At 48.4% G+C, this 24,579-nt stretch overlaps 1 protein-coding gene across 1 annotated transcript; it reads left to right on the top strand.

Annotated features, from left to right (window-relative positions):
- The first annotated feature begins 9,980 nt into the window (after positions 1-9,980).
- On the top strand, positions 9,981-22,388 carry ACKR3 (atypical chemokine receptor 3). The gene is made up of 2 exons (XM_030864451.2): positions 9,981-10,091; positions 20,402-22,388. The coding sequence occupies exon 2, from the start codon at positions 20,428-20,430 to the stop codon at positions 21,514-21,516; it is 1,089 nt and encodes a 362-aa protein (XP_030720311.2). The 5' UTR covers positions 9,981-10,091; positions 20,402-20,427; the 3' UTR covers positions 21,517-22,388.
- Positions 22,389-24,579: the final 2,191 nt, after the last annotated feature.

Below are 24,579 nucleotides of genomic sequence, written 5' to 3'. Positions count from 1 at the left end.
CTCTTTGCCTTGGTTTGGTTACATGAGCCAATAAATTTCTCTTTTTTGCGTAAACTAGTTCAAGTTGGGTTCCTGGCAATTACCAACAAAGAATAACAATGGCAGCCCTCCTGACTTTTAAAGAAAAAAAGATGTAGGAGGACCATTGGTTCACTTCTTTGATAAGGTTTCTGCAGAAGTGAGCATAACTTTAAATAGAAACTCTAGAAATTAGTTGTTAATGATTTGTAAGGAAAGCGTATTAGAAAGTAGGCTCTGGCTCTGCCCCTTTTCTTCCTTTTCTTTCCTGACAGTACAGTCCTAAATTGATTAGGTGGGGCCCACATGGAAGCCATGGAGGCTCAGACTAGGGGGAGGAAGACATTCTCACAGGGCAGCCCTGCAGGAGGTCTCAGGGCCCAGACATGGTGAAGAGGACATCCAACCCCGGAGGAAGAAGGGGCGACAAGACCCCCAAAGATGTCCACGTCCCCCACACCCGTGAATGTAACCTGTGCACCAGGGACTGTGTAGATGTGATTAATTAAGGATCTTGGGACGGGGAGGTGATCCTGGATTCCCCAGGTGGGCCCAGTGTCACCACAAGATCCTTGTAAGACAGAGGCAGGAGGTTGGAGTCAGGAGTAGGAGATGGGGGGATGGAAGCAGAGGTTGGAGTGATGCAAGGAAGGGGCCTGAGCCAAGGCGTGCAGGAACCCTCTGGAGCAGGTCACTCCTGCAGCTCCCAGAAGGAAAGAAGCCCCCAGGGCATGTTGATTGTAGACTTACAATGTCCAGAATTATAAAAAAATAATTTTTGGTATTTTTAAGCACTAAGTTTATGGTAAATTGTTACAGCAGCAATAAGAGACTAGTATAAAGGGAATGATGACTAAAGAACTATAATAAGGACAGTAATTATAATAAGGATAATCTCCCCGCTATGGAGATGGGAGTTCTGAATATGGAAAGGGAGAGTACTTGAATAAAACCTGTCTATTGGATTGGAATTAGAAGTGTTGGTGTTAGAACCAATTATTTTATATATTTATATATATGTATATAAATATTTTGATGTGCATGTATGTCTGTATAGTTGTGTGTGTGTGTATGCATACATATGTATGTCTTGACTGACAACGGATTGAGCCGGGGAGTTGCAATACCACGATAAGCACATTTTGCACCTAGATTTTGGCTTCTAAATACCATTTTCCACTAAGGCTTCTTGGAAAGCCAATTCCAGGCTGGGTTAGAGAAAGTCCAAGATGAGCCTGGACCATCTTTTTGTGCCTGAAAACAAGAAGTGTTCAAAGAATGATAGGGATATATAAAAAGAACACAGAAGCCAGTTCCCACTGGTTAAATCAGGGACAATTAGCTGCAAAATAAATACTGAGAGCAATGGACTGTAACTTACAGAGAGGAAACCACACATTCATATAGATACAAATAAATCAATGAATAAAGCAGAAGTTTGAGGAAGAATGAGGTATCTGCATACATTCAAAATCTGTCCCGTCAAAATTATGTAGGAGAAAAGAGTAAGACAGTGGACATGTCTGACAGACACTTCCTGAGTCAAGGGATCAAAGTGAACACTGTCAATACTGTAATGAATCAAGGGATCAAGAGATCAAAGTGAACACTGTCAGTACTGTAATGGAACCAATGAACATTGTTCACCACCTGATGGGCTGCAGTGAGAACACACCCTCATTTCTGTACGATTCCAGCCAAAAATGCATAACCTGAATGTAATCACAAGGAACCATCAGACAAACCCAAATGTAAGGACAGTCTACAAGGCTGACAAGGAAAGAGAGATAATGACTTAGGGTAACACACAATTCAGAGGCTCTTTTCTCTGCCCAAGACGCTATTGGGAAAATTGGCAAAACTCAAATGGGCTCTGGAGACTTAGAGGCAGGACTGTCTTGATGTTACTTTTCTGAATTTGGTGGCTGCCCTGGGTTAAAGAAGGAGAGTATCCTTGTTTGTGAGAAATGCACATTAAGTATTGAGGGGGTGATAGGGCATCATGTCAGCAGCTCAGTCTCAAATGGTTCAGGGAAAGAAGAGTCTTTTTTCTCTACTTGAAATTTTTCTGTAAGTTTATAATTATTGAAAAATAAAAAGGAAAGAGGAAGGAAGGGAAGAAGGAAAGAAGGAGGGAGAAAGGAAGGAAGGGTCTCCCATTCTAATTTGACCTCATATGGTGTTTTAAGATCTGTAGAGGCATTTTCAAACATATGTGGAAATGAAAATATATAACTGACCTCATATGGTGTTTTAAGATCTGTTGAGGCATTTTCAAACATACGTGGAAATGAAAATATATATCCCTATTAGCATATATAAAATTTGTAATCTTAAAACTCATATCAGCTGAAATAATTTTATTAGCTATACTCAGATATTTCTTCTTTGATTGTTTTCAGGTTTAGATATTTTTGAGCTGAAATTGTTTTTAGGCTTTGAAGCTAAAATCTTTATATTGAAGTTTGTGGAATGTGAAATCACAATACTTTAGAATGTTGCCAAAGTTTCAGAAAAAACGAGACTTAGGTTTGACCTGATGTGCTTGGTATCTCATTAGGTCTTTCATGCTTTGATATACTCTCCTGGCAGAAGTTTCCTGGTCTCACTCAGAGATAAGAAAACATTCTTTTCTGTGTCAAACTTTACAGAGAAGTAAACGTAGAGAAAGCAATGCCTCACTCAGAATTTTCTATTCAAGTTATTTTTTTTTCTTCTCTTAAACTTTAAAAGCTAAGAATGAAAATTTTCAAATATGGAGAACAACAAGTAATATAAAGTATTCCAATGTGCCCACCAATAAGATCTTACAAATGAGAGTATTTTGCCTAAAGAAATAAAAACATTATAGAGACAGTGTATGTGCTCCTGCTTCCCACTCCATCCTATTTCTCTTTCTCTCCTCAGAGATAACCATTGTCTTCAGGTTGGTGTATATACTTTCTTCCATCTAAGTAGGCTTTTACTATAGTTCCCTAAACAATATATACTTTTCTTTGAGTGCTTTAAAATTTTATATAAATAATATCACTTTATATACATTCCACAGTTTGCATTTTTATTGAGGTAAATTTTAATGAAAATCACAGATCTTAAGCATACAGTTTGATGAGATTTGATAAATATATACACTCATGTAACCACTAGCCCAATCAAGATATAGAACATGGCCATTCACCCCGGAAAATTCCCTTCCAGTCAATCCTCACCCCAATAGACAACTATTTGATTTCTACCATGATACAGTAAATATCATTGTTCTTAAACTTTGCTAATTGCTATGGGACCTTTGCTGAATATCAGTTGATTGTACATGTGTGTCTATTTTTGGACTGTTTAGTTCCCTTGATCTATTTGTCTATCATGCCAATACCTCACTAGACTGATCACCATAGCTTTATATTAAGTCATGAAATCATAAAATATGAGTCCTCCAACATTCTTTCATTTCAAGATAGTTTTAGATATGGTTAGGTCTTTTCAATTTCCATAAAAATGTAAAAATCAACCTGCCAATTTCTACCAAAGAATTATCTGGGATTTGGGTTAGGACTACATTGAATCTACACACCAATTTGGGAAGAATTCATATATTAACAGTATTGAGTCTCCCAATCCATGAACATGGTATACCTCTCATTTAATTTCTCTCACTGCTGCTTTTGTTGTTTTCAGTGTAGAGGTCTCACAAATCTTTTGTTAAATTTGTTCCTATGTAGTAAATGTTTTTTGATGCTACTGTAAAGAAAATTTTCAATTTTATTTTCTAATTGTTTGCTGCTGATGTATAGAAATACGATTGACTTTTCTATACTGACTTTGTGTTCTGTGGCCTTTCTAAATTCACTGATTAGTTCTTGAATTTGTTTTGTAGATTAATCAGGATTTTCTATGTAAATAATCACATCAACTGCCAATAAAAGAAGTTTTACATCTTGTTTTCCAATCCATTGCCTTTATTTCTTTTTTTTTTTTCCTTATTGGCACTAGCTAGGACCATCAGTACAATGTTGAAAGGAGATAGTAAAAGTAGATATCTTTGCCTTGTTCTCAATTTTAGATGTAAAGTGTTCAATTTTTCACCATTAAGTATGATGTTAACTCTTAAGTATTCACACATGCCCTATATCAAGTTTATACATGTCCTGTATCAAACTGAGGAATTAAATCAAATCAAAATCATTTTATTTTCAGATTGCTGAAAGTTGTTATCACAAATTGATTTTGAATGTTTTCAAATACTTAATTTTATTAATATAGTAAATTAAATTATATTGACTTTCAAATGTTAAACCAGCCTTGCATTTCAAGAATAAACCCCACTTAGTCATGATAACTATATTGTTGTATTTGATTTGATTTTTAAAGGATTTCATTTCTATGTTCATGATGGATACTGGTCTGTAATATCCTTTTCTGCTAATGTCAGGTTATTTCTAATTTGGGGTTCTTATAAATAGTCCTGTTATAAGCATTCTGGTATATTTTTTGCTGCAATATTGCACCTTCAAGTTGGGTATATACCTTACAATGTACTTTCTGAGTCAGAAGGTATGTGTATGTTTAATTTTAGCAAATCCTGCCTAACTGGTTGTGGCAATTTGCACCTCCACCATCAGGGCACAGTGTGTCAATGGAAGTGTGGGTTGTGAGCTATTTGCTACTAGTCTGCAAAGAGGTAGGTCCAGAAATCGAGAGTGAGCATTTAGATACTTTTATAGAAATGCGCCGTTTCTGTGGCATACAAATCCACAGTCAGCAGCCTTGTGTGACAGTGAAGACTGACACTGCAGATGTCACACTTGCATGATGAGGCCCAGGTAGCATGAGTTCCATACTAGTCTTTCTCAGTGGCACAATATTTTGGTCTGAAATGCACTGGAAATTGAAAAAGAAGAAAGAATGCTGGTCCTTCATCACATACAGTTGAAGTAGCATTGGTGTGTGAGAATTCTGGTGGTTCCACACCTTTGCTAACGTTCAGTCATTTTCATTTTATTCTTTCCGGTGGGTGTCCAGTTGTCTGGCCCTGTGATTTTAATTTGTATTTTTCCAGTGACTAAGGAAGTTGTACACTTTTCATATGTGTATTGGTCATCTGTAAATCCTTTTATGTGAAGTACCTATTCAAGTCTTCTGCCCACTTTCAAGGTTTATGTTTTTTTTTTTATTGACGTATAGTTGATTTACTATCAGGTGTATAGCACAGCAATTCATAAGTATATGTGTATATATATATATATAGATAGATAGATAGATAGATACACACATATATATTCTTTTTCAGATTCTTTTCCCTTATAGGTTATTACAAGATCTTGAGTATAGTTCCCTGTGCTATACAGTGGTCCATGCTGGTCATCTATTTTATATATAGTAGTGTGTATATGTTAATCTCAACCTCCTAATTCAAGGTTTATGTTTTAAGTTTCCCCAAAGCACTTAACCTGGGCTCTTTCCTAAATACCACCCTCTCCCCCGCTCCCTCGCCCCCCCCCCCCCCCATTTCTACGAGGCAGAAGGTGAGCAAAATATGGGACGGGTGAAAACCTGATTTAAAAGTGAGATTTTTCCGAGTTTATGCAGGTAATACTTATGAGCACCTACTACGGGCCAAGCACTGAGTGTGACCACAGGCATACTGCCTTGAAACAAAACAGCCACATTCTTGCCCTGTGGCAATTTACACTCTAGTGGGGAGAAGACAAACAAGGAACTGATGACTTTGGATGGTGATTAACTGTTATGAAGAAAACAGGATAATGACAGAGTAACTGGGATGGGAGGATTTTTTGGCTAGAGTGGTGCAAGTTTCTCTAAAGCAATTTTATTCAAGCCTGGAACAGGATAGTGAGAAGAAGGCAGCCATATAACCGTTACTGGAAAGAGCATTCCAAGAACAGAAAATGTCAGGTGCGAAGGGCCTGGCATAGAAACAAGTTGGTCTGAGTCTTGATTAGAGAGTACTCTCCTATTTGGGTCAAATTGATACAATAGATGCCACAGATGCCCAGTGCGGTGGACCCTGGCGGTGCTGCGCTCAGCTCCCCCGACCCCTTTCTAGTTCTGTGCACCCCTCCCCAACCCTTGATGTGGGTTTACTGCCCAGGCTTGAGACTGGGTGAGTCTCTGAGAGACTGACCTTGGGTTACTGCAGTAGCTTTGCCCACACAGGTTGAGAATGGGGAGTATCTGGGGGTTACGTTACCCCATCCATCAGCCAGTAGCCCTAATCCACTGGTTGAAGGATATAGGAGCACAAAAGCCAGCTCCCTTGCCTGGAGTTGGGACAAATTAGGGTGTAACTTAGGCTTCAGGGAGACATGAGGGGTCAGGCTGCAGCTGAGACTTAGCTAGAAATTGCACCTCTGGTTGTCTTTTCCCCTATCCGTGCCAGGTTCTTCTGGGAGCACATCCTTTACACAACAGTTGCCCTGAATTCTCATCCGAGAGTCTGTTTTTAGGGAACCAACTTAACACACCCTGATATATGTCTCACAATGGTTTTTCTGTTTTAAGAGTATGTCTTTCTGCGGCACCAGGTAATAGCATGTGCTGTGAAGCTGGGCAAACCCAGGTTTGAATCCCACTTCTATTCACTGACAGCTATCCAGAGCAGTTTGCCCACTCTCTCTGGGCCTTAGTTTTCTCAGTTAGAAAAGTGGGACAAAACTAGAGACATTTTAGGCTAATGGCTGCTGCTGTGAAAATTAACTGAAAGAACGCAGCCCTTAGCACAGAGCCCGGCAAAAGTTCCACACTCAGAGCTGTTATTGTGCAAACTTGCCAAACTTTATGAAAGAGCTCATAAAATGTGGCAAGACTTGGGTTGTATATCTTCAAAAATGCTCTGTGTCACCAGAATTTGGCCGCGGCCAAAGAGGGAGAGAACTAGCCTTCCTGGCACCTGCGAGGTGCCTCTAACCTTTTCATTTAACCCTGAGAGGCACCTGCCGAGAACAGAACGTTCTATTATAATTATTTTAAAGACCCGAACCTAAGATCCCAAAGAGGTTGGCTGCCTAAGGAGATAACAATGTATAATTCAGGTTCCAAATCAGGCCTGTTTGGATGGAGCCCAGGCTGGGACCCCCATCCCCTTGTGAGCAGGGCTCTGTCCTTCCTTCCAGGTCCTTCCCCCACAGAAGGCGTCAGTATCTGTTATTCTGGGGGGATGTCCAGTCCTGGCTGAGATGACTCCCGCCGGGCCAAGATGTCTACTGGCTGGCTCTAGGAATCCGTAACACCTTGTGTGATGCTCTGAGGATGCACGAAACGCCCGCCCTTGGGCAGAGCCAGTCTTCAGCCCTTGGGCTGATGATGCAGGTGAGCTGGGACCACATTTGCAGTTGTCAGAGTCCACGCTCTCTCCAGCCTAACTGTGCTCCCCTGGAGCCCTCAGCCCGCCAGCCACAAGTCTGGCCCTCCAGGATCCCTCTGAAAGTGAGGTGGGGTTTCAAGGCAGGAGGATGATGGTGCCACATCTGCAGGCAAATCAGAGCCCAGAGGTGACAGCCTGCTCTGCGGAGTCTAAAATCCCAGGTGCAGATTATAGACAGAGAAGGATGGGGCGGGGGGCTTGGCTTAAAACCCCTTCACCGCCCCCGCTGCACTATGTAGTCAGGGCGAGCAAAACAGGTCCAGGAGCTATGAATTCTGGGTCAGCCGGGACAGCTCTAGGGACAGCGACCCATTCCCGCCTTCTCAGTTTCCCACTGCGGGGGAACCAAACTCATTCCTCTAAGACTAACCCTCCCTTCCAAATGCAATCCTTCTACCAGCTGGGGCAGACTTCCAAACGTTCCAAGAGACATTTTAGGTCCTGGGGTGATGGAATCTTCCTCCCTTACAGAACATTGGCTTACTTACCCTCTCAATTCCCCCAGGACTGGGTTCTCCGTCAGGGGTGGGGAGACCCAGGCAGAACTCAGACGCGGGAGGGCTGCGGGCCTCGTCCCAGGGGGCACCCATGCACACAGCTCTGCACCCAGACTGTGCCCGCGCGGCTCCTGCACCCCTCGCCGTCCTCCTGGTGCTGCGACAGGCGCCCCAGCTCTGCCACTGGGGAGAGCAGGTCCTACAGCGTCTGAACTGAAGCGTGTTCTTTTTTTTAACACCTACTTTGCGTTTTCCTTCCTCCACTTCAGCAACTGCGTCCTGTCGCGGGATTCTCGGCAAAGCTTGCTTTCTTTTCAACGTAGCGCACTTAATTGAGAGCAGATTCAAACCCATCCTGCGCTTCAGTCTTGCCCCCAAACCTGCCAAAAGAGAATCGCATTAAGGGACAGAGCACGTTCATAGAAATAGAAAGTCAGCCTGGGTGTCAGTGTCACAGAGGAGATCTCTGCTCTGGCCGCCACAGGTACATTTCCATCAGGCTCAGACACAGGGTCACCTGCTGGTAGAAAACAGGACCGAGAAAGTCACGAGGGTTTTCGTACAGTCTCCCCAAATCCTGCGTGCGCGCAGAGCCAGCTGCCTGCGGTCTTGCTTTACAGCAGCTTTCACTGTGGGAGCTCGGAGATGGGGCTTTGGGTGCCCAGGCAACAGGACAGGAAGAAGATCCGTGCCAGTTCTTAAGGACAGCGCCCAGATGGGCAGGGACAGGGTGGGCAGACCCCCGTGAGAGCCCTCGGAGCAGGTGTGCTCTTAGCTCCCATTTTGCAGTGACTTCCACTGTGCTCTGTGAAGTTTCATCTAAACAAAATATTTCTTTTGTTAAGGGCTTTCTGCATACCCAGGCCTTCTGGCCGCGTGAGAGTTTGACCTCCCAGTCCTCCAGACGGAGCGTTTGGCTGTCTGCTGGTATTTTTAGTAGAAGTATAAAAAGAACCTCAAAAAGCTTCAGCTGGGGTGAGAGTGGGAACACCGGGTGCCAGCGCACAGGGAGTTGCGCCACAGAACTAACGCCATGAGAAGCAGAAGCAAAACAAAAGCCACAACCCTGCACGTTACTGGGGGGAAAAGCTCAGCGCGGCTTGAAAAGTGAAAGCTTAAGTCATCCTGATCTATGTAAATAGGGCAGTAGAGGTGATTATTATATGGAACACATTTTTAGGTCCAATTCCCCCATGGATGGAACTCCAGCTACCCACGTCTAGACAAGAATGTAGATTTCAATAATAAAAATAAAGAAATATTTGCTAAATTCACCTCCGTAAAGGACATTATCAAAAGACACGTGTGATGCCTCTAATGTGTGCCTGGCACTGGGTGTGCTTCAGAACATCATTTTCATTAGATTTTCAAGGTTTTTGCACCTAAAGTCCTTTACAGATAAAAGTATTTAAATAAAATCGACTAAAATCTATTGCAAGGCTCTTTCCCTCACTTTGGTTGTATATGCTGTGGTACGCGTTCATTGCTCCCATACCAAAATTGTTACTTCTGTTTTGGAGGAATTAACAAAGACAACCCAGGCTTAATAAATCAACACCAAAGTTCAGAAGTTCAGAGCAATTTGTCTTGGGAACAAAGTCTTCCCTAGAGCTAAGAGGCATTCAAAGGAATTCTTGGTGTTAATGGGATTATTAAGATATACCTGAGACCAGATAAATATTTGATGATTTTGCAAAGCACTAGGGTTTCTTTGCCTTTTTTTTTTTCTCTTCTGCTGACACATCTCCCCCCGGGGTCTGGACCTTGTAGCTTCATTAAACTTTGCAAATGAAGGCAGGCTGGGGTTTCCCAAGAGTGTGCTTGTGTGGGAGAGCTTGGCCGGAAATTACAGATCGGGGTTTACAAGAGGGGTGTGTGTGCGCGGGTGCAAGTGTGTGCGTGCATGCAAGCGTGTGCGTGCATGCAAGCGTGTGTGTGTGTGTGTGTGTGTGTGTGTGTGTGTGTGTGTGTGTGTGTGTGCGCGCGCGCGCAGAGAGGGGGTGGCTGGAGGAGGGAGGGAGGAGATGCGGGTTACAAAGCTGCCATCTAGAGGCCGCCTCCCTGCAGTGTATATAACGCAAATCTGCAGCCCGAGAGCTCACACTTCCTGCAAAGTGCTCAACCCTAAGGCAGTGAGCGCAGGAGCTGGGAAGGCGAGCCCTGAGCCCTAAGCCGGAGCGGAGTCCAGCCGGGAGGTAAGGAAACTGTGCTGGGTCGGCAGCCTTGCTTAGAAAGGAAGGGAGGATGGCCGGCAGGGGCTCTGCTCTTAAGCTAATGGTCTTTTTCAGAGCTCTTCTTTCTTATAAGCTGTGATGGGTGTTGGAGAGTCTGCAGGTCTGGTTTCTGAAAGCACAGGCTGCGTGTTGCAGGGCTGCATTGCAGAGTGTGGTTGTTAACTGGGGGCTTCACCTTGGCTGCAGAAAGTAAAAAAGGGCAGTTTTCTGAAGTGGAAGGCACTCTGTGTGTGTGTGTGTGTGTTCGTTGGATTGAGGAATCTGGGGTTTATTTGCAAGCAGAGAACTTCACAAGAAGGCAGACTGTCCATTCAGCTTGCTCAAGGTTGGCATTGGGATCAGCTTGGCACCGCTGCCTACCTGTTTTGCTTCTGGTATATCCACTGGGAAATAGAATTGGCAGTGAATGTGTAATTCCAGAAAGACGTACCATTTATGAAGAGGCATCCTTGAGCGAAGAAGAAAACTGGGCTGAGAATCTCTTTGGGTCCAGAGTGGTCTGAATTCACTGCTTTGGAGGATTACCAGGGCCTGTAAGTCCGGAAGCTGTAAGGGTGAATGTTAAATACAGCTCGGTGGTCTTGTCTCTTGACTGCATCCCTCCTGATCTAATTTGAGTATCTATTGTTCGCTCAGAAGGTGTTAAATCCAACTTCAGCTGGAAAAAAAAAGACACACACACAAGTGTAGGATTTTGCAATTTAATTATACTCCTAAAGTAAAACATGAATTTTGTTAGCCTGCATAAAGGTTTGAGGGGTGACGGAAAGTAAAAACTTTGCAGTGAGGTCAGGGTTGGGTGGTTAGCCAAGACTTGTAAGTTCCAGGGAGAATGAGAAGTTGTAAAAGTCAGACTGGCTGTCTCCTTTTTTCTTTCTTTTTCTTTCTTTCTCTCTCTCTTTCTTTCTTTTCTTTCTTTCTTTCTTTCTTTCTTTTTCTTTCTTTCTTTCTTTCTTTCTTTCTTTCTTTCTTTCTTTCTTTTCTTTTCTTTCTTTCTTTTCTTCCTTCCTTCCTTTCTTCCTTTCTCTCTCTCTCTCTTCCTTCCTTCAGTCTGTCCTTCCTTCTTTCTTCTTTCCTTCCTTCTTTTCTCTCAATTCACTTGCTCACACCAGGATAATTACGTTTTCCAGATGTAGAAGAGGCCTCCCTGAAATGGTTTACAGCCCTTTGAAGGTATTTGATGCCCTGACATCCCCTGAAACTTCATTCTGCAAAATCTTAATGTGGTAACTTTTTCTTTTCTTTTTAAATGCGCCGATGCTGCCTTTGTGTCCCTTTATTTATTCCAGGAAAATGCAGAGATCAAATAGGCTTGCCTAGAACGGAAAGTGGAGGCTGCTGGTGTCTGTGCTTAACTTCCCATAGATTTTAAATGGATAAACTGCTTGCCCTTCTTTCATCAGCCCTTGAGTTTCCCCAGATGCAGAGTCTTTTTCTGAAGCGGAGTTGCACATGGGAGCTCTAGCTTGGAAACAATTTGCTCTTTTTCCCCCAGTCTCTGCAATAAACACTCCAGTGTGCACACAACTGCGGAGCCTGATGCCACAGCCTCCTGGAAACCGGGGTGGGGGAGGAGGGCTGCACGGGATTAGAGTGGAAAAGCAAAAGAAAATTGAGAAATGCCTGTATTTTGCCGCCCATCTGAGTTTTTTAAAGGGGTGTGCATTGCAATCGTAGTTTTAAAAAAAGTTCCAGAGAGTACAGTCCGGGCAGCATGACGATGCTTAACTGAGTCAGGACTTCGGAGGTGAGGTTATCCCATATTAACAGCAAGTCTTGAGAGACTGGAGAAGGTATTATGTTTTCTAATCAGGTCCAGAACAGGCAAAGTATAGGCTTTCTGGATGGAAAAAAAAAAACAAAAACCCAAACAAAAAAACCTACTTAATCAGGAACAGTGGCTTTTTGTGTGATCACTCCAGGCAGAGAGGCTCCCGTTTTCCAGGAGACACAAGGGAAGTTGGTCACTCAAACCTGAGACTGAAAGAGAGTCATTCTGTGAGCCCCAAGAGCAACTCAGGACTTGAGATGGTCCTCAGTGATTTTGCAGAACACGAATGAAATTGGGGGCTAGAAAGTATTTGTCCTTTTCGTACAGGCAACCAAGGAGCTTGGTTTTACTCAGGAGCAAAAACAGTATTAGAAGGGCTTCCAATCGAACTGCCTGTGTGTAGGTGGACATCTGTGTGTCGTGTCAAGTGTTTTTAAAGTCCAGGAAATTGTAGCTCTGGGACACATATGTCTTATTAAAGTAAAAGCAAGCAAGCAGAAAGAAAAGAAAGAAAGGAAAAAAGGGGGAGTCCTCTGATTTTGAATCCTTAATGGTTTTCTGCAGGGAATCTTTGATACTTTGGTTACATAAGAATCTACTAGCTTAGAATTGGAAAAAAACAAACGTTGCTTGGTTCTTCAAGTGATGAGAGAATTACATATTTTTATAGTGAAAATTTTGCTGAGCCCCAAGTAGGTTTGGAAGCTGACCCCTTCTTTTTTTGTTCCAAGCATTTAAAGGTGGAGGGGCTGAGACCACCTCAGGTGGCCTTGGACCGCTCTAGGTCAAGGGACAGATAAAGGTGCAGGGGGCCGCATGGGGACCGCATGGTGAGGGCCCTGCCAGCCTGGTGGCTAGCATCTTCCAGTTCTCTTACTGTAGCAGAAATCTTGGTCGGGTCTTCGCTTAATTTTGTCTAAGATTGCGTCCTGTTCTCCTGGGAACCCCGTTGTGTGTAGCCGGAGGTGAGTGGCTGTCCTGGGCTGGCTGACCTCCCACTACCTCATCCTGATACTAAGCTGGGTGGGAATCAGGGCTCTGGTTACACCCATCAGACGGCAGCCTTTGTGCCGTGGGAATCTCTGGATCTGCCCTTCTGGGTCCGGCACTGCTTCCCTGTTGGGCTGCTAAGCACAATAGAGCAGATCAGGTTTCTGGATGTGGGGTTCGTTTTATCTCCCCCAATACTTACAGTGGACAAGGCTGCCCTGTGTGTCCGTGTGTAGTGTGTCTGAGGACTCTGGAAATAGGCGGCCCATATCTGAATTAGGGCTTGGATTTTTCTTTCTCTCTCTCTCTCTCTATTATTGTTTTAAGTGTTCGAGTGATTCAGAGCAATTCTTGACTTGTGTAAAGTAAGCAGTCAGGACAGCATTGTTCTGTCTGCGCGACACGGGGTGGGGGACACGCCGCCCCCATTCTGCTCTCAGCCCCAGCAGGTGGCCTCCCAGGCTTGGGCTGAAGCTTTCCTGGACTTTCCCGTAGATCTAATGCAGGATTGGTAAGAAGTGAAACAAACGCCAATGACGTGCGGTTTCCTAATGACCTTTACAGATGATGCGGGCCCTCTTTACGCAGACTGCACTGGGCTGAGTAGTAGAAGGGGCAGGGCTTTCACAGGAGACCAGAGGCTGAGTGCCACTGGAGAGTCCCTTGGGAGTGGGGAGAGTGATGAGAGCTGGTACGAGCCGCACCCCTGAGATTGTTGGTCCTGCTGCCTGTCTGACCTCAGTTTCCAGGTGCCCAGCAGCTAGATTAGCCGAGCTGGGTCATCCTGTTGGGACAACACTGAGCTGCTCCGTGAAATTCCACCCTGGGAGGACACAAGTCCCAATTGCAGAAGACCAGTTAACAAGACCACCTGCAGGCAGAGGTCCTGGAGGGCCCAGAGGGCCCTTTGGCGTCCGAGCTGGTGCCCTGGGCGGCCTGGCCTGTGCTCGCCTCTCTGCACGGCATCCTGGCGTTTGCCTCCAGTCTGACCTGCACCCAGCCTCCAGTGCAAGCCTTCTCCATGGTTTGTGTCACCTCTTTCCTCCTTTTCTGCCCCAAAGCCAGTCCCTTGCTCAAGGCCTTGGTGGCTCCTGCGTGGACAGGCCCCGCCTGACTGTTTCAGCCAGACTCAGTGACCCTCCTCATGGCATATCACTGAGCATCCCACCATCCCCTCTCTCCTTGGGGGTCCGGCACCGCCCTCCTGCCTTCCTGAACCTCTCGGTTACTTGGCGAGTTCCTGGGGGCAGACGGGTGTGATTGGTTCCAGTTTGTTATGCCCCAGAGCAGTGCCCCTCACAGAAGGGGCTCCACAAACATCTGGGGACATAGAAACCGGTGATGTTTATCTTAGCTCTGTGAGGATTTCAGAAAAGTCCCTTCTGGGCCTCCACTTCCATTGATAACCTCAGATTTCTGGTCTTGGGGGAGGTCGATTCATGGTCGATTCCTTGACTATGAATTCATTGAACACCTACTTTGTCCAGGTGCCATTGCTGGCTGCTCTGTACACAGAGAGTAAGACGTCGTGGGGTGGGAGCTTGAGGATGAGGGGAAACACACCAATAGCCCAGTGACATGGACTGGAGATGCGCGGCCGGGCTGGGAGAAGGCGGGAGAAACAGAGGGGATATCTGGGATGGAATTTATTTGGGGAGCGAGGGGCTCAGGGGTTGGTCGGGAAGGGTCTTCCGGGATTGTGATCGGAAATTGCAAACATACTGAAGGCATTTTTGGGGAACACCGGCCAGACACCTGAACACGTGGCAGTCTGTGTCCTGGAGGGGAGTGACTTTTGGCCAGTGAAAGGACATATTCCTTGCAGGCCAAACTGCCACCCCATGGGGACCCTGAACTTGGAGAGTCTCATTCTGGCTTTGCCCCCAGCTGGCCTGGTGAGCGCAGGGCAACCATTTGGAAGCAGCTGAATGTGTCAGGCCGCTTGAAGTGGTTGCCAAGGATACTCGATTGATGAATAATAAGCCTGAGAAATGAGTGCTGCATCTCCCTTCCACCATTTGGGGATGCGAGTGGCAGATGAGTTCCTTTACAGGCCCCAGGCCAGTGCGGGAGGCGGGATGGACGGATGCTGGCCCTCCATCCTCAGGCTGTAGGAAAATCCACTTCCTGTCCTGGCAGAAGTGCGACGCTCTCCAGAAGCAGGTGTTGGGCATGGAATCTGTGGGAAGTGATCCCTGGAGGGGGGTTCGGTGAGATAAAGCAGTACGTGTTGAGGAAAAGGGAATGAAAAGTGATGATTACTCCTTTGTTCTCAGTGGGATCTCCCTGGTCTAGAAAAAAATGGGCCGTGAACCTTTACTGTTCTGGGAAACATTCCTCCCTCTATTCACATTTACAGAATTCTTGATAGCAAGTTTCAAATCATACGGAAGCGTATAGAGTAGAAACTACAGTTCCCCCTTTGTCCCCTCATCCCACACTCCCAACCCAAAGTTATACTTACTGCAGATCTTTTTCCCATTCCTTTACACCCATATATTTATCTATAAAAATACACATAATTTTGGGGTTTTTTTTAACATACATGAGATTACGGTATATGTATAAGTGTAACTTTCCACGTTTGTAAAAGGAGGTTTCCTATTTCTTTGTACAGCTGCATTATACTCCAGAAAGTGGTTTGCTGTCCTCCATGGGTAGACATTTATGTTGTCCCTAGTTTTTTGCTGGTTTATAAATAGTGCTTCAGTAAACATTTTTGCATGTACATTTGGGGACCTGGGAATATATATTTTGAGAGGAGAACTTGTAAAATTAAACAATGGTGTGAACAAACAATGGTAAGAATCTTTTATTCCAAGCCCCGTTTTTTTCCTTCCATCAGGAATCTTTATGCAGATGTTATGACCTGTGTCAGAAGTGGTCTCTCATTCTCCTGTCCACCCCGGCGGGGGGCCTGGCCCACAGGGAGGCAGGCAGTGGGCAGGTGGGACTAACACCCAGAAGTCCCTCCTCAGCTCTGGCCCAAGCTGACAGGAACAGAACTGCTGGTTTATTCCAGCAGAGGGGGTCAGGTCCCAGTGGACGAGGGCATCTGCTCCAGGCCCTGGGGTCCGCAGCCCAGCCACACGGCTGGGAGGTGTCACTGTGTATACGAGAGTGTCGGGCCCGCAGGTCCTTCCTGGTTGGCACAGGCAGTGGGGCCTCCACAGTGGATGGGGTGATCCCCACTCCCGCTTTTCCTGGAGATGAGACTGGTGCAGGATCTCAGGGGGTTTGAGTGGCCCCAGGGGCTCGGTGGAAAGCCTCCCTCACCCCCTCCTCCCTCAGGTTTGGCCAGGTCTTGGGGAACCAGGGGCCTGGGTCGATATTTCGTGGTTGCTGTGTCATGTGTTTGTTTGGGTCAGGAGCTCTGAGAGCATCACTTGTTAAAACCTAAGCCAGTGACTTAGGAAGATTCTTGTCTTCAGTGGGGCAGTGAGAGGCGCACACCGTTAGCCCCAGACCTCTGGGACACACGCTCAGACAACCATGGACCACATGTGACGTAACATGGCAGATTGTCTTATATCATAATAGTCTCTTTTCTGGAAAGAGCCCTTGTTTGTTTCCAGAGCAGAATGCATGTAAAATAACAAATGACCGAAGCTACGCTATCGTCTGGCGTTCCTTCTTTTTTTCCCCCTTCAGCTTCCCGCTTAAATCGGGGAAGGACTGGATTACTGCACTGCCTGTTTAACCTCCTCTGTTGGTGCTTCTCTTCCTTCTCTGGACCACTGGAGCCTCGGCCGTGGGGTCGGGGTGGGTGGGTTCCCCAGCAGGAGGCTGGTGGTCAAGGCATGGGCCTCTGGCCTCATCTCCTGGGCTGATGGGTGATCAGTGATAGGTGATCGGTGATTGATGATTGATCAGTGGGGCCAACTGGCTTTCTTTTTTTTTTTTTTGCGGTACGCATGCCTCTCACTGCTGTGGCCTCTGCCGTTGCGGAGCACAGGCTCCAGACGCGCAGGCTCAGCGGCCATGGCTCACGGGCCCAGCCGCTCCGCGGCATGTGGGATCTTCCCGGACCGGGGCACGAACCCGCGTCCCCTGCATCGGCAGGCGGACTCTCAACGACTGCACCACCAGGGAAGCCCGGCCAATTGGCTTTCAAGCTCCAGCGAGGAGCCCCCCAGCCTCTGCTCTCCCCTCAGCCCTTTCTGGAAGATTCCCTCATGCTGTCCAGGAGCGAGGGAAAAGGACGGCTGCAGGGAGTGACGTGCCCGGTTCACGAGTAACATTTTGGGCTCAGAGGACCAGTGATCACTAAATCAGGTTTTCATCACCCAGAGAGCAGAAACCAAAGGACCAATTCAGGGTCCCTGAGCCCTTTCCCACTGCGGCTCCAGCTCAGGGAACACCGAGGGCTGGCCCAGCCCCAGTGGTGTGAGTGCGGACGGTCTGTTGTGTGGGAGAAGTGGGGTCTCAGAGGGACACAGACGCCTGGCATTTCCCCGAGGTCCCCTGGGTGCGTGCGTCCCTCTGTCCACACTGAGCAGTGCCCCGCCACCTGGACCCTGCAGGGCGCAAGAGTGTCCCAGCGAGCGGAATGACTCCTTGGGTTGAAGACAGAGGTGAGGACACGGCAGCCGAGTCAGGCCAGCACAGGCTGGGGGTCCTTCCTTTTCCTCCAGCCCCTGTGAATGACCCACATTCCAGGGTTTCTGGCTGTGTCCGCCGAGGCCTGCTAGGGCTGTGCCAGTGCGGGCAGACGAAGGAGCCCCAGCCAGGGGCCAGCCCACCGTTGTGGGGCTGTGGCGGGGCTGTGGCTCGTCCTCTAGCTGAGCTTCTCTGCTCTGCAGGGGCTCGGGGCAGATGAGGTCACGGGGTGCAAGCGCTTTATAAAACTAAGCCATGCTGCAAATGTGTTTCGTTTTAAGGAAACGGGGGAGAAGCGTCAGCACGCTAGAGCCAGGCAGGCGAGGAAAGCGCAAATCCCTTGTTGCCCTCATCTGGGGTCAGGGCTGCCGCGGGCGCAGTCAGCTCCAGGCAGGTGAGCAGCCCGGGCAGCGGGAGGGGGCAGTAGTACCTTGAAGGCTTGGTCTGGGGGTGGCTGCCCACGCTGAGGCCCATCCAGTGGGTCGGGGGCCTGGCTTCGCAGAGGCGTCCTCTGTGTGTCCATGTCCTCTTGGGGTCCTGGAGCTGCCTCTTAGGACAGGGCATTCCAAAGTCTCTTAACGTGAGCAGTTTATTTGTCCTAACTTGACCCGGCTGACTCTGCGTGGGCGTGCTACGGGTCAGGTCTTGCGACAAGCTGGTGGTCCCAGGGCCCGAGGGTCCTCCTGGTGGGGTGACTGAGGACCACCAGGCTTCCCGGTTGCAGGGCCCGCGGTTCCAGCCACCTCCTGGGAGGTCCAGCCATCTCCGTCAGCGGCAGGGGACACTGAGGTGTGGTCAGGTCACCTGGAGGGGAACCAGAGGCCGCTTACAACCCACAGAGGAGAAGGGACAGGAGCCTGAGGGCTGTCTCCCTAAACGGGATTCAAGAGCAGGTCCTCTGCCGTGAGTTTGGAGGCAGCCCTGGGAGGCAGCAGACGGTCTCACTTCTTGGGATTCTGTTCACGAAGCCTGGAGGTGAGAGCATCAAACCGCGCTCTCTGCGTGGCTCCTGCGTCTCCCTCCAGGGCAGGACGTTTCCCAGCAGCTGGGAAGAGTCAGTTTTGAACGTGGAGCAAAAGCTAAGTGAGCCTGTGCTTTCTAATAGGTAAAGAGAGGGGGAGGGGCGGGCATGGAGTTTTGAGTGTCTGCTTGTGTTAGGTTCTGTCTCAGGCCCGTGAATTCTTAAGCAGCTCCGTGAGATGTGTGCTGGTGTCCTGAGAAAGCAGCGGCACACGACAGGTTAGCTCGTCTCAAATTAAACACTAATGAGTGAGGAACCTGAAGCCCTATCCAGGAAGGTCTGATCGCCAGATGGGTGCTTTCCCAGCTGGGCCTCTGCAGACCCTTAGCCCGGTCACCTGGGCACTGACCCAGGGACCATAGTCCTCATCCTCTGAGAGCTCTTACATGTGGCCTGGAGTCCACTTTATTTTTTTAAAAAAATAATTAATTAATTTATTTTTGGCTGTGTTGGGTCTTCGTTGCTGCGCGCGGGCTTTCTCTAGTTGCGGCGAGCGGGGTCTACTCTTCGTTGCCGTGCGCGGGCTTCTCACTGCGGTGGCTTCTCTTGTTGCGGAGCACAAGCTCTAGGCTCGCGGACTTCAGTAGTTGCAGCACGTGATCTCAGTAGCTGTGGCTCGTGGGCTCTAGAGCGCAGGCTCCGTAGTTGTAGCGCATGGGCTTAGTTGCTCTGCGGCATGTGGGATCTTCCCGGACCAGGGTCTCGAACCCATGTCCCCTGCATTGGCAGGTGGATTCGTAACCCACTGTGCCACCAGGGAAGTCCTGGAGTCCACTTTAAGCGAACTTGGCAAATAAGCTTGGCCCGTGGTCGGTCATTACCTGCAACAGGTGAAAAGGAAGCACAAACTCCTTACTCCAGGTGATAACTCCGATCAGGGCACCCTCAGGTTGAATAGTTTCATTTTACATCTTTCTTCCCGTAGTCATGCAGTGAGGCTGCCATCCCACGGCAGGTGGTGGAGGGATTTCAGGGCCCTTGGGTGGACCAGTCAGCAGAAGACAGCCCTGGGCAGCTCTCGAAGCTGGTGTTTGTGGAGGAATCATTTCCAGGCATAGTGGAGCCTCGGGCCTGGGTTCTCCATGGGTGTTAAAATGGTGACAGTTGAGAGTGTTGACCTCATGCCGGGTCAGCAGGGAAGACGAGAAAAGTCAGCCCCTCCAGAGATGCAGCAGGTGGTGGTTTTTGTGCTTTGGGTCTTGACAACAGTTACTCTTGAAGCAGCTGGACAAATAGAAGATGGAAAACTAGGCAATGGCCCACACTTTGAGACAGCTGGTTGGTTGCGCTGAGCTGTGAACCACATGGCAAAGTCAGAGGCTGCAGGTTTGGGGTGCAGGGAAGCTGCAGGGCGTGCCACACGCTGCCCGCATCTCCAGGGGCCTCCTGACTGCAAACCGCAGTGGACCTGAGACAGGCGAGCAGGACACTTGTAATACACCAGTGCCAGGAACAGACCCACCCCGTCTCACATAGGTGAGATGGCTCTGCCCTCCCCAGCAGAGAATGAGCGGGCCCTCGGCACTACTGGGCCTGAGACTCAGGGCCTGATGTCCCTCTGGCCTCTGGACTGTGTCGGTCTCACACCCCGGGCACAGCCAGGCTGACGATGTCTTGAGAACACAACCCTGCAAAGACAGAGAAAGCAAACATTGTTTCTCTCTTTGAGAGAGATGGATTTAGATCCACAGGGATTTAGAATCTGGGTGTGTTTTCTTCTGCAGATTCTGTTATGTTTGGTTTCTTTTCTCCTTTCTTCGCAAAGATACTAGGGAGCTACGGGGAAACCGCTGAGCACACAGGGGCACTGGGAAAGCGTTTTACAGATCTGGAGTGTTTGCTAATGGAGCCGTTCTGGTCTTCCATCCTTTCGTTTGCCTTTGCACGTAGGCCGTTTGATCGCTGCCCGTGACACCATGGATCTGCACGTCTTCGACTACTCGGAACCGGGGAACTTCTCCGACATCAGCTGGCCGTGCAACAGCAGTGACTGCATCGTCGTGGACACTGTGCAGTGCGCCAACATGCCCAACAAGAACGTCCTGCTGTACACGCTCTCCTTCATCTACATCTTCATCTTCGTGATTGGCATGATCGCCAACTCCGTGGTGGTCTGGGTGAACATCCAGGCCAAGACCACGGGCTACGACACGCACTGCTACATCTTGAACCTGGCCATCGCCGACCTGTGGGTGGTGGTCACCATCCCGGTCTGGGTGGTCAGCCTCGTGCAGCATAACCAGTGGCCCATGGGTGAGCTCACGTGCAAGGTCACTCACCTCATCTTCTCCATCAACCTCTTTGGCAGCATCTTCTTCCTTACGTGCATGAGCGTGGACCGCTACCTCTCTGTCGCCTACTTCACCAACACCTCCAGCCGCAAGAAGAAGATGGCGCGTCGTGCCGTGTGTGTCCTGGCGTGGCTCCTGGCCTTCTGCGTGTCCCTGCCCGACACCTACTACCTGAAGACTGTCACGTCCGCTTCGAACAATGAGACCTACTGCCGGTCGTTTTACCCCGAGCACAGCGTCAAGGAGTGGCTGATCAGCATGGAGCTGATCTCCGTGGTCCTGGGCTTTGCCCTCCCTTTCTCCATCATTGCCGTCTTCTACTTCCTGCTCGCCCGAGCCATCTCCTCCTCCAGCGACCAGGAAAAGCACAGCAGCCGGAAGATCATCTTCTCCTACGTGGTGGTCTTCCTCGTGTGCTGGCTCCCCTACCACGTCGTGGTACTGCTGGACATCTTCTCCATCCTCCACTACATCCCCTTCACCTGCCAGCTGGAGAACTTCCTCTTCACGGCTCTGCACGTCACGCAGTGCCTGTCCCTGGTGCATTGCTGCGTCAACCCCGTGCTCTACAGCTTCATCAACCGCAACTACAGGTACGAGCTGATGAAAGCCTTCATCTTCAAGTACTCGGCCAAAACGGGTCTCACCAAGCTCATCGATGCCTCCCGAGTGTCGGAGACCGAGTACTCGGCTTTGGAGCAAAACACCAAGTGACGCGCTCTGCACGGCCTCCGGGATGGGTGCTTGCTCCCAGCAGGGCACTGGGCTGCGTCATTTTCCACAGTAAAGCAAAGTGGCTTCAGGCTTGATGCCGCGGTTGCGTGAAAAGGGGAACGTGCGTCCCTGTGGCTCCTTTCTCTCTCTCTCTCTCGTGCCAATGCGGCTGTCTGTAACCTGGCCGTGTGTCCCGACGGAGTGGCACCCACCGTGCGGGGCTGTGCCGAGCAGTCCCCGCTGCTTGTCACACCAGCTGCGGGACAGCCTTGCCTGCACTTCTGTAAAATAGGACTTTTCTGTGCTCCCCGAAGGTTTTATATGGTGGTTTGTATTTAAATCTTAAGACTTTATTTTTCTCACCCTTGATGTACCTTCTAAATGTATTTGAAAGTTTAAATATATTTTAAATATTGTATGGGAGGTATAATGCTGACATATATTCAGTGTTGTAGTTTCGACATTAGTTTGACTTCCGTTTTGACTAAGGATGACATTAATTGTTAGCTGTTTTGAAAGTATATATATATACACACATACACACACACGCATACATATAAATATATATATAAATACATGCCGGTTTTGGCTGAAATGTTTTATTTACGATAGTTTTCTATCTGTGTGGTATTTTGACCCGGTCTGGGATATGGAACGAAAACTGCTCTGTAATGCAGTTTGTGACATGAATATTATTGTGAAGTTACATTGAAAATAAAGAAAGCAACACTATTCCAGTCCGTAACACGGCGCACGAAACAAACCTTGTATTTCAGAGAGTTCTTTCCATTTGTAAGTTATTTTTTTTTAATAAAGATTTTTTTTTCCTAAAAAGGCGTTCGGGTCTAAGTTTTCAAAGCATGTTTGGCATTAGGTGGCATGTTTGACGATAATACAAATATTTACAGCATAGATGATCAACCGAATAAATGTGTTTAAAGAAAAGAGTACTACCGTAAAGGCAAAGCCCAAGAGATTAACTTGGATGAAATGATATAAAAGGAGAAAAATTTGAGTGTGAGTGTTTTTTTTTTTTTAAAATTCATGCCCTGGGGCTTCCCTGGTGGCGCAGTGGTTGAGAGTCCGCCTGCCGATGCAGGGGACACGGGTTCGTGCCCCGGTCCGGGAAGATCCCACATGCCGCGGAGCGGCTGGGCCCGTGAGCCATGGCCGCTGAGCCTGCGCGTCCGGAGCCTGTGCTCCGCAACGGGAGAGGCCACAACAGTGAGAGGCCCGCGTACCGCAAAAAAAAAAAAAAAAAATTCATGCCCTGTGTTTGAGGGAGGGAAGATGGTTGGTAGGTGCCCCTGTCAGCACAAAGTTGGTGCAGAAATGTCCCCACCTGCTGTGTCTGCCCAAAGGGTTTGGGCCCCAGAACCGATCCTCATATATGCCCCTTGTTCCCCCAGGCCATACGACATGGGCCTTGAACCTTCCCTGCCGAGGTTCTGTGGTTTAAGTTCTCTCTCTTTCTCTGGTCAAGACAGACTCTTCATTTACCAGTTAACCCATCCATGACGCTCTTCTTCCAGCCTTGCAGTGAGTAAATTCCTGGCCTGTGCATCACCAAGTAAACCCACTTTACTAGTAGTTAGAAAGCGCGCTCTCAGAATGGCCGCTTCTGCTGGGCCCTCACCAGCTCTACCTGGGCCACAGGAGCAGCGGGGGCTTCAGCAGCTGAGCCTCGGCGGGAGCTCAGAGAAGGACTTGATGCCCCAACGCTGCCATGACCAGCTCCACCTCTGATGGGACCGATGAGCATAGAGAGCTATTTGCCAACATAAAGGTCAACCCGGACCAGGATCCAAGTCTCACCTGTGAATTTGGGGGCTGCTATCCTATAGGAAAGCACCTTGTGCATTTCAGCTCCCCTGCCGGCCCACGGTGGATAGCCTCCTGCAGCCCCCAGGCCTCAGATCCAACCTCCTGCAGGAAGGGTCCCCCTTCTCAGAGGGCTTTATGCCTGAGAGTTTTGAAACCTGGGTTATAACTTACTTTAACTATCTACTTGATACACACATATGTTCTCAGGTCCATATATGCCTTGCCTTGTTCCAAATAGGATTCAGGTCAGATAATAATAATGTGGGTAGTGGGATAACGGCATAACCATAGGCGAGACACCAAGATCAAGGAGAAATAAGAGCAGCATGGCAAAGTGAAATCAGAGAAAATTATGACCCAAATGCAGGTTCCTGAGAATAGAAAAGGGTTGCAGGTTTGCTCTGTGCTTTCTGGTGGCCTAAATTCAGACAGAAACATACTTAGCACGTAGCCAGTGTGAAGTGGGGCGCTGATTGCACCCCAAGCTCAGCTCTACCATAGGCGTATCAGAAACAATTCAACTGAATTTCTCTTTTGAGGCCCCATCTTGGGTCAGTTCAGAGATGCCCAACTCCCCCACCCCTGTCGGCATCTGCTGAGATGTCCCCTTGCCTGCTTGGTCCTCATGCAGGGCTCCTTCTGACAGCCCTGTTCAAGGGTCTCTTTCTGCCGTCCCATACCTCTCTGGACCACGGCGTACTCGGGTACTCGGGGGGATGCCCCTGGCTCTTTTCTGCATTTCTGCCTTCTCTGAAGCCCAGGAGAATCACCAGCTGCTTCCTCCTGCGCTGAGGTGCAGAGGGAGGGAGGCTGAACTGAATCTAGACGTATCGTGTGGAGTTTTCGTCTCCCCGCAGGGCTCAGCACACAGTGTCGCGGACCCTACAGGTCTCCGGGATGCAGGCTCCATCTGTGGGATGCTCCAGTGACTAAGGTCTCTCTGGTCCTTCCAGAAATCCCCTTCTTTGCCCTGCCTGGGGCTTGAAGACTTGCTTATACAGACTCAAACGCCTTCCCTTTGATCTCTGGCTATAACATCCTTCTCGGGAGCAGCGGTACTGGATGGTGTCACTGCAGATGTGGTGACAGAGGCCCAGGTCAAGGGTACAGAATAACATTTTAAACAATTTCTGCCCACCTTGCGGATGTGGACCTGGGGTGGACAGAGGTCATGTGCCAGGTTTGGGGTACGAGGTGGGCGTTGGTGGGGAAGAAGGGCTGGGCAGAAGACGCTGGCCC

Source organism: Globicephala melas, chromosome 7, assembly GCF_963455315.2.
Source record: "Globicephala melas chromosome 7, mGloMel1.2, whole genome shotgun sequence".
Lineage (NCBI taxonomy): Eukaryota > Metazoa > Chordata > Mammalia > Artiodactyla > Delphinidae > Globicephala > Globicephala melas.
The sequence above is the reverse complement of the archived record's forward strand: the minus strand, read 5'-3'. Positions and strand labels throughout refer to the sequence as shown.